The following is a 10,154-nucleotide window of genomic DNA, read 5'->3' as shown; positions in this document are numbered from 1 at the left end:
CCTCTCTTTCTTTTTTTTTCTAGATATAAATGACTATTTTAGCTAATTTTTAGCATTTTTATACTGGTGGATGGAGTGGGAGTCAGAGGCTAACCGTCCCCTGAGAGTGTGGCAAGGGAGCTAACCGCCCTTTCAGAGGGCGATAAGGGGTGGTACGACCGTGGGCATGGGGAGCTGGTTTTGGGTTGCCACGTCGGGTTTCGGGTCCCCGTCGGGGCCGGGGGCAATGGTGATTTTGCGCCCGATATTGATTTCGGGTTCGGGTCGGGTTTGACGAGTCGGGTTTCAGGTTCGGGTCTGTTCTAGCAAAACCCGGTGGGAGCAGACCCATTGCCATCCCTACTCGGCGCATGCGACGAGAAGAGCGATGGAGCTCCTCATCTCCATCCTCGGCCTCCTCTTCCTCCTCTGCTCCCTCTCTATCCTCGGCCTCCTCTTCTGCCACCTCCACATCTCGTGCGCTCAACACCTCCCTCCCCGGACACTTCTTCGTCCCCTTGCCTCCTTTCCTTGATCGAAGCAATATCGCCTTTCTAGGGTTGATGGTTCCTCTTACTGTTTCTTCGTGGTGATTGTGATGCTTAGCTTTTGGTCTGATGGTCTGGCCAGGATTCTTGATTTTTTTGGTTCATAGGAGCAGACTAGTAGATGATGCTGGCAGTAGCTCCTGGTGGCTGCTAGATGATGATAGATAAGGGGAGAGTAGGGAGGGATTGAACTATGGATAACAACTTTAGGAATTTTTGGGGACAAAAAGTTATTGGTACGAAGTAGGCCATACAAGTTTACTATACTCGAGACTGATTTGCTTGTTAGTGGAAATCGAATCAAAATGTATTATTTTCCATTTTGCGTGGTAAGTTCAAAGCAACTGTCGTGTGTAGAAACCTACATCATATAGCCAGAGTAGAGAATACACAAACTTAAGAACAGGAAAAGGACTAAAAGAGCGTCATGTTATAGGGCCTCATGTTGCTATCAAATGGTTTTGCATGTAGGGTGCCTGTGGATCCTCTTGAATGGCAGATTTCGCAGGAGATGGCAAATAGTATAGTTGCATCTTTGGCTAACACAGTTGGAGCTGCTGAGTCTGTATTGCGGGTGGCTGCAACTGAACATGACAAGAAGCTCTTTTTCAAGGTATATGTTAAAACTTCAACTTTATATGTGCTCTGAGAAACCTTGAGACAAAGAAATGTTGAAATTTAATGGGGTTTGCATATCATTAACTCATGCTTGTAATATCTGGTCAAGTCTTTTTTTTGGGGGAAATACAGCTTTGTTATCATTCGAAGCGTAGTAAGTAGAGTCTGGATAATTCAGTAGTTCAGATTTTTACCCCTTTTCTCGTGGAAAATTTAGGTTCATGCCATCGCTTCAATTACCGTTTTGGTTTTTGCCATCACTTTTGTAATTATTCGGTTTGTGCTACTGGATCCAAAAACTTGTTCAGTCCTTGCCAAGTTAGTTAGCACGGTTAGATCGAAAAACTTGTTCAGTCCTTGCCACTGGTTCGGTCCAACTAGTGGCATGAGCCTAGCAAGTTTTGAATGGCATGATTCTAAATATTACAAAATTGATGCCAAATGTCAAAACTGCAATTGATGCAATGGCAAAAACCTAAATTTCCCTTTTCTTGTGCATGCAAAGGGAACAGATAAAACATAAAAGAGATCAGATTTCCCTTCTGACATTTTAATGAAGTTCGGGTTGTTTGATCTGTCAGATATACGTTATAGAACCATTTGATGACTCGATTCAGTCTAATACTACAACCTTGCAGGTGGGTTTTACATTGTATTTTCTAGCAGCTTTGGGAAGGGTTGTGTCAGGTGCTGCGATTGCTTATGCTGGTATTAACTTCTCCCCTGCTCCGTGTTGTGTTTCTATGCTTGATTTAGATTTTTTATATAAAAAATTTATCACCAAAATAAATTATGAATTATGACTCGATATTTTTTTGCTATGGCCAGTGCTCTGTATCTTCTGCCTGTACATGTTTGCGCAAAGCACCGATCTGTTTGATCAGCTCCTTTCTTGGGTCCCTGTAGGAAGAGACTTATTAGGCAGTGCTCAGGTATCGCTTGATTTCCACATGTACATCGACTACAGAGTTTTTTCGTCCCCTCTTTTTGTATGTGGCCTTGCAAGGCAATAGCTTGAATTAGAGCATCTATGGTGGCTGTACTTATCGCAACTGTACTTGATGTCCAGCAACGCTGCTGTAACCTTTATATATCATGTTGTTTTGCCAACTTGGCAGCAACTTCCGTTTCTTCCCAGCATGTTTTTGTCTACCTCGTTGCGTATCTCGCTGGGCATCCGTGAGATCATGACTCATGTTTGATCCACTGTATGTCTTCCCAGCATGTTCTTATCTCCTGTGTCTGAATCCACCGTTGCAGAGGCTGTGAAATTGATACTGTGTTTTGCACATCATCGCTATGTCCTTACTTGATCTTGTGTTTTGCTCGTCGTTGTTTACTCGTTATCTCCCTGCTCTAAAACCTACTTTGGCAGTGGCAATGCAGTTGCACTGTCAGTTATTTGTATAAAGTGGCTTTACCAAAAATGCTTATGCATTTGTAGACACTACATCTGCTTCATGTGGTTTCAGTTGTACTTCCATGGTATCCTCAAAAGGAAATATGAGAAACAGCACAACCGGATGCTGAATGCGGAGGCTGGTCATGACAATGTCGTTTTGCCTGTACCGTAAAATGTCATACAGATCTTGGAGAAACATCAGGCTCAGCTCGCATCTAACTACTAGCTGATAGCAGCAGTTACTTTGAGCAGATGTGCAACCTCATCTCTGGAGAAACTAGTTTAGCATGAAGCAACTAGGCTGGAGATCTCTTGCATTTTAGTTGGTGAAATCACAAGATGTTTCCATTGGTCGTCATAGCCATATTAAGGCTTAGCAAATGAGCAATTGGGGGATCAAATCATGAAATAACCTCACCTGGGTGTTGACAGTCATAAGACATGTACGGGTGCCATATGATTGGGCTAGCGTTTGGTTAACACTCCGACGACAGCTACAAGACATGAAACTAGCCAGCGGTTTGGTTTACACTATTTCCATGTATCGTGGCATCATTCGGTGTGTAGTGTCATATGAAGACTTGAGCGAGAATTGCATGGAAAGTTATAAACGATAGGAGGGATTAACGCGCAAACTGTCGCCGCAAACCCCGTAGTGCGTTTGTGGATCGTGTGATCCCTTCCTAGCGTCGTCTTTCACCTACCGTCTACCTCTTCCTCTAGCCTCCTTTGCTCACACTCCACCGCTACCCCCGCCTCCACCCAAGTTACTGTGGCCCATCACAGCAGTCGCCGTCACAATTGTCCACCACGCCCTCCATTCCCCTTCTTCCACCAACAGTCGGTGGCATCGCCGCTGCTCACCTCCCACCGTCGTCCACACCTAACCACCCCCCACATGACACCCCCCGTCCTAACCTAGCCGACGCTAGTGGCACTACTACAAAAATTATTTTTAGAGGCGGGTGATAACTCGTTTTTACAGACGTTTAGTGCTTTCGCCTGTGATCGAAGGCCTGTAGAAATAAATGATTTTCACAGGCGCAAAAGTAACCGCTTGTGAAAATCTATTATCACAGGCGGTTCACGCGTCACAAGTCACAAGTCACGCGTTTTTTCGCGCGAAATACGCGCGCTACGTGGTTTTTGGCACTCGAACTCGAAACCTATCGGGTTGCGCGATTCCTCCCCACCACCACACCAGAGAACAACAACTGAACATTGAGCATATGTAATTCTTTTGATATCTGCAATCCGAAACTTTAAATGATTATTTGGGCATTTAATGACCTCAAATGAAAAACTTTTCAACTACAAAGTTGTAGATCTCGTCGAGGGCTACAATTTTCATATAAACTTTATCCTCATCCGACCTCGTATGAAAAAGTTATGAATTTTTGAAGATAAGCTGTCACACATTTTTACAAGCGGTTCCTTACGTGAACCGCCTGTAAAAATGATCTATTTTTACAGGTAATTCACATAAGGAACCGCTTGTAAAAATGTGTGACAGCTTATCTTCAAAAATTCCGCCTGTAAAAATGATCTATTTTTACAGGCGGTTCACATAAGGAACCGCTTATAAAAATATGTGATAGCTTATCTTCAAAAATTCATAACTTTTTCATACGAGGTCGGATGAGGATAAAGTTTATATGAAAATTGTAGCCCTCGACGAGATCTACAACTTTGTAGTTGAAAAGTTTTTCATTTGAGATCATTTAGATACCCAAATAATTATTTGAAACTTCAAACGATTATTTAGATATCTAAATGACTTCAAATAAAAAAAACTTTCAACTACAAAGTTGTAGATCTCATCGAGAGCCACAATTTTCATATAGATATTTTCCTCATTCGACTTCATATACAAAAGTTATGAATTTTACAAAGAACAGTCATTTTCAGAGGCAGTTCACATAAGGTACCGCCTGTGGAAATGACCATTTTTACAGGCGGTTCCTTATGTGAACCGCTTGTGATAATAATCTATTATCACAGGCGATTCACATAAGGAATCGCCTGTGAAAATATATTTCCACAGGCGGTCCGTAATTGCAGAGGCCCTTGCCAATTGTTCAGTCGGTTTTTCAAATAAACCGCATGTAGAAAATTATGCTAAGTGTCTTGAAAAATAGTTTTTGTAGTAGTGTGGCCACTACTTGTAGTCGATGGTGCCTCGCCACCCCACTGGCACAACGCCCATCACCGGGCCTGCCTCCCCTCCTAATTTCTAGGTCCGGGGAAGAGAGAGAGCAGCCCTAGATACTGAAAACCCCGCAACCCTAACCTCAGGCCTAGCTGCTCCTCTACTCCGGCGGCGGCATGCGATCGAATGTTGTCTCTTCAATGTGACCTATGGTCTAGTAGTTTTTTTTTCAAAATGATTGTATTTAGGATACGTATGGGAGTGTGATGACTTTTTAAAGATGCAAAAAAAATTCTAGATCTAGATGCAAAAAACATTCTTTTAGGACACGTAACAGTGAAATCTCGTTAGGATTTGTAGAAATTTCTATAACTGACTAGATTTTGAAGCACAAAAATGGTAACAAAACCAAAATAAAATGGAGCATCTATACAACACATGTGTGTTTTAGGGCCTTCCAACACCTGATTCTTTAGCCATATAATTTTATACTAGTTATCTGCCTGTGCGTTGCAACGGGCATAAAAAATTTATTAAACAAAAGTGATGTAATACACATACAACCATGCAAGGATTATTATTCCAATTTCTTATTCAACGAGTGTTGTTTTGAATTTCTTTCAGAGAAAATCCTGGAACCATAGTTGAAGTCGGTGTAACGGGCTTTCCTTATTTTAGATATGATTATGATGCTATGCAAAGTGTGGTTCTTCATGATGAGCATAGAATTCATATGCTTACACTATAATGGTTTTCTTGTTGTGGATTTTACAGCTGAGTTTGCTGGTTTTAGATACAATTATTGCTTAATTCTCTAACCAATGTTCTTATTGCCCCGCATGAATTAATCATCATATCATATCCCTCTAGGAATAAGCGTGAAACAAAATTTTAGATTATCACAGCAGGAAACCGTGACCAAAGAGGGAAAGACTAGATATAGAGGGTTGCTTGCGTTTAAGTCATAGTAGAATGTCTACAGAACACTCAAATTGGGCCCATCTCCTTATTTGTCTTGATTTAAAGAAGTTAATCAATAACACTGTCACTACTAGAGAAAAGACTTACAGAAAAATAAAAAAATTTAAGGCACACAATTTTAGTCAGCTGGATGGCTCAAAAACAAGAACTTCACGCCCAATGGACCAACCACATCAGGATAGTCTAGCCATAGGCAAAATGCAACCAACACATCACCGAAACAAGATGGCATAGCAAGCACAACACAAATGTGCAACCAAGCAACCCACAAGCTCTCCACACAACATAAATATAAGCTTCAAAATGGAACGGACAGAAGCTGCATCACACAAAGAACTCAATGAAAACACTTAGCTAGTTTAAGGAAGACAAAACTAAGCAGGATTACAATCGGGTTTGAAATAATGCTGATGTCTCATTGAGACACAGATATCAAAGTAAAGTACAACAAACTTGCTTCGCACATATGAGCAATATTGTTATTATGTCTGTGAGTAAAACAAAAATTAAGCTAAACAAAACTCCTGTTGAGTACTCTGGTTTCAAAGATATTCCCTATTCTCTTCTGGTTTTGGCCAGAAGTCAACCAGTTGCTTGCTACGAGTCTCTAGGATAAAAAAAAAAAATGCTACAATATTTCGCCACCCTTTGAGCATCATGTGCAGTAAGACACCATACGTCTCATAGATTACTGCATAAATGTTGGCAAGTTAATGCAGGCATAGAATCCGTTAAGCCAAATACCATTATCTACAACATACCAAAATCAATATATAGAAAGAAAAAGTAAAGGAAGACAGATAACCTGACGAAAGGGAGAGACTCCACACAAATTTATGGTCTATATAAACGAGGAATAGATCAGTAAACAAATGTTGTGTAATAATCCACAAGACAATTAAAAAGAATCAAACCATCCTAATTTAATTACTGTTAATCCCTACAAGCTAAAAAGGAGAATCCTAATATGACTAAAATAGCTAGTTCATAGTTAATCATTTAGGAGGAAAGTCATGGTCTCATGGAACAACATTGTTGTGGAGTAAAATCATAGGCTTAATGCTATAGCAGGAATTTGATAGATAACAAATGAATCCTACTCAGTTTCTTCAGAGCAGTTGCCTTCTCGATTAGAAAATAATAACTACAAGCAGAATCAGAACAAATACACATAATAATGGAAATCCATCTTGGGCCGCAGCTAAGGTCAACTTTTGCACAAGTTATTTAAAAAACTGATTGGTGCATGGTAATGATATTACACAAGATACAACAACTAAGGTCTGGTCTATTCGAAATTTATTCAAACACATGGGAATTAAGATGCAAAATGTTTTATAAAAAGATAGCAAGTAACAAAAACAGGCATAAAGGGTCTAAAAACTACTTAGAGATGGACGCTGACGAAATGCTTTATTCAAAAGCTTGTTGATACAGTGTTGCCCCTCCGAGCGTGGTTCCACATTGCAGAGAGAAAAAACATTGGGGGGGGGGGGGGGGCGATAGTACTGTTTTTGGACAAATTTTTTCAAAAATTGAGCAAATTTTGACTGAGTTTAAATTTTTTTTGCTAAAATTAAAAAAAAGCAAGCACAATAAGTAACAAGGACAAACATGCTGATGAGCTCATGGCTCCTTCGGATATGATAAATACTACCGATAACCTCAAATCATATAAGGTCCTTACAAAAGCACGTGCACGATAATTACTACTAAATTCTTGTGATATTTCATTGCTTAGAAACGTAGGAGAAGCATCGTAATCTTACCCAGACATCACCCCTCGAAGGCTAAGTCTACTCAGACTTGAGGCTGAGCTCTAGTTATGGTCGTGGTCGAGTCTCAGGACAACACATCAGTAAAACGGACATAACTCTCTCAGACGAAGTTTATTTTAGGCAATCTTGGACATTCTGGAAAGCTTACGACGAGCCCTTTCTAATGGATATGAGCTCGATCAAATATTCCTTATACTTTAGTAAGAGTCAAAGAAATAAGGTGTTACACCACCATTTTGGGCATTGTTAGGTCTTGTAATTGTGTCAGGGTTGGAGTTCAGGTTGTGCATGCCTCTTTCCACGACTGCACAACCCTAAGGAAACCTCCTCATGTCCCTCCTATATATACACAGTAGTCATCATAGTTTAGGATCGGGCTTAGCTTAGATTATTCAGTTTTAGATAGTTTCGCCATTTATCGGTTTGTTGAACTCTAACTCGAGCACTTCATTGGTAATTAGCAATATTCATATTGCATCTACTTGTTCTTACTTATATTCTTGATTTGCTTACAGGAAAAGCCTTTTTAGCGAGGTCAATCGCGTCTTGGCACGGTTGATAACTACAGAGTAGTGGTGTAGTGGTTGCGAGGGTTATCGATATATTCTGTTCGGAGCCTTTGGATCATCAACGTCGAAACTCCACCAATCGACTTATCATATTACCTTTCAAAAGATCGGGCAAACACGCATAAAGTGGTATTGGAGCCTCAGTTGCCCGTTAGGTAATCTCAGTTATCCCCTTTTGTTTCGTCATTTTTCATTACCTAGAGTCCAGAAAATTACCCCACAAAAATATTTAGATCTTAGTTTTTTCGCTGTCCAAACCACTTTGTGCCTTCGCAATTTTGTTTTTCATTATTCACGTTGTTGAGTTTGAGTCCATCGTCGGTGTCTTTCTTGCTGGTCGAGTCATCGTGATCTAGTTTCTAGCGTCGAGTCTTGTTGTTTAGTTGTCATGTATCTCGGCCTGCCCTTGTTTGCTATAGTCGAGATTGTGTCTCTAGTCGAGTCGACCATCAACTCGTGTTCGACCACTAGTCGCTTAATCTTCTACTCGAGATCGAACACTAGTCAAGTCGACCAACAAGTCGTGTTCGGCCACTAGTTCGCTTCAACCATCTACTCGAGTTCAACCATTAGTCGCTTAACCATCTACTCGAGCTCGACCACTAGTCGAGTCGACCATCAAGTCGTGTTCGACCACTAGTCCCTTCAACCATCTACTCGAGTTCGACCACTAGTCGAGTTAACCATCTACTCGGGTTCGACCACTAGTCGCTTCGACCACCCACTTGGGGTCCTGACCAGTCTTTCCGACCAACCACCTAGGGTCCAACTAGTCACTCTGACCACTGGGTCGGAATCGCCCACCTTTTTGGAACCAACCATCCTTTCGGTTTCGACCACGTAGTTGGATTCAACTATCCACTCGTTTTTGCCTCCACAACCTAGTCGGAGACTATCTATTTCTAGTGCTCTCGAACATCCTACGTACTCATCATATCGAGCATTGTCCGACAAAGTTCAAGTATCACTCGATAGCCCAAACAGAGGTAGCCAAAGTTCAGAGAGAGATAGTATCTTTTTATTACCTTTATACCTTTACTCTCCAGAAAAAGTTTGTGACTCACGTACCTCACTAGTCTTAGAAAAGGCAGTAGAAGAGTTTTTGAGTTTGTGTCAAATTCGCAAAAAAAAAAAATACAAGAAAAGAGAAGCAAGCTAGAAGCAAAGAGTGCCAAAAAAAAAAGAGAAAGCAAAGAGTCCAAAATAGAGAGAGATAATTAAAAAAAAAGAATCAATTTGCATTACGAATTTTGTTCATTGTGCTTGTGTCTATTATATTTTTCGGTTTGCTTGAGCTAGTTCTAGGAACGTGTTCGGGCCAGCAACTGTGACGAGTACTATGGACTCTTATTCAGCTTTGCTAATCTGATTTCAATTATTGCCATTCCTTGCTACAAAATATTGCCTGTCCAAACTACACCTTCTCTCGATCAGAACGGTTTTCTCCCCTCGCAACTACCCCACTTGCTCCCGATAAAGTATCACGAACCAGCCACCGGTTGTGCCACTGCGGTGATTGGTAAGAACACTTGCAAGAGTGTGGTAAGACGCTTGAGAGTGTGTGACTCCACCTCCACCACCTAGTAGTCGATAGGATAATTTATCTTTCGTTGTTTTCTATCTTCGACTAACCATGGTAGGAGAAACATCAAATGCGAAAGAGTATGTTTTGAGGGAAGAACTCACAATGTTGTTGGATGATCATCGACAAACTATTAATGATGGCATTGACAAGAAGCTTGCGGGAACCAATACCGCATTGCAACGACTCAATAAAAGCATTGCAATGCTCAATACACGCTTTGATCGATTGGTTAATCCGCCACTGAACAATGGTCGAGTGGATCCTCATGGTGTAGCCTGTGAACAAGAGGAGTCCGTTGCGGATGATGAAATTTTGAGACAGGAACATGACACTTTGATGAACGACAAAGGAACTGATTGAACTTTAACCGTCAAGGTATGAGAGGTAATAATTTTCAGCAACATAACCCACGTATTAATGATGATCTATTTGCTAAGGTTAAGTTTACTATACCATCTTTTTAGGGTGCTTATAATGCTGAAAGGTATTTAGATTGGGAGATGATGGTAGAACAGAAGTTTAATTCTCATTTAGTTCCTGAAGTG

General features: G+C 40.9%; 1 protein-coding gene across 1 annotated transcript; it reads left to right on the top strand.

The window, feature by feature from the left end:
* The first annotated feature begins 367 nt into the window (after positions 1-367).
* On the top strand, positions 368-2,211 carry LOC133899501 (reticulon-like protein B23). The gene is made up of 4 exons (XM_062340489.1): positions 368-456; positions 999-1,140; positions 1,784-1,853; positions 1,974-2,211. Exons 1-4 carry the CDS (start codon positions 368-370, stop codon positions 2,156-2,158), a joined length of 486 nt encoding a protein of 161 aa, XP_062196473.1. The 3' UTR covers positions 2,159-2,211.
* The last annotated feature ends 7,943 nt before the right edge of the window (positions 2,212-10,154 follow it).

This window comes from Phragmites australis, chromosome 18 (assembly GCF_958298935.1).
Source record: "Phragmites australis chromosome 18, lpPhrAust1.1, whole genome shotgun sequence".
NCBI classification, from domain to species: Eukaryota; Viridiplantae; Streptophyta; class Magnoliopsida; order Poales; family Poaceae; genus Phragmites; species Phragmites australis.
The sequence above is the reverse complement of the archived record's forward strand: the minus strand, read 5'-3'. Positions and strand labels throughout refer to the sequence as shown.

Coding starts and splice junctions, on each gene's coding strand:
- LOC133899501 (XM_062340489.1), top strand. CDS start 368: ATGGAGCTCCTCATCTCCATCCTCGGCCTCCTCTTCCTCCTCTGCTCC. Junction 457..998: donor TTCTGCCACCTCCACATCTC/GTGCGCTCAACA, acceptor TTTTGCATGTAG/GGTGCCTGTGGATCCTCTTG. Junction 1,854..1,973: donor TGCTGCGATTGCTTATGCTG/GTATTAACTTCT, acceptor TGCTATGGCCAG/TGCTCTGTATCTTCTGCCTG.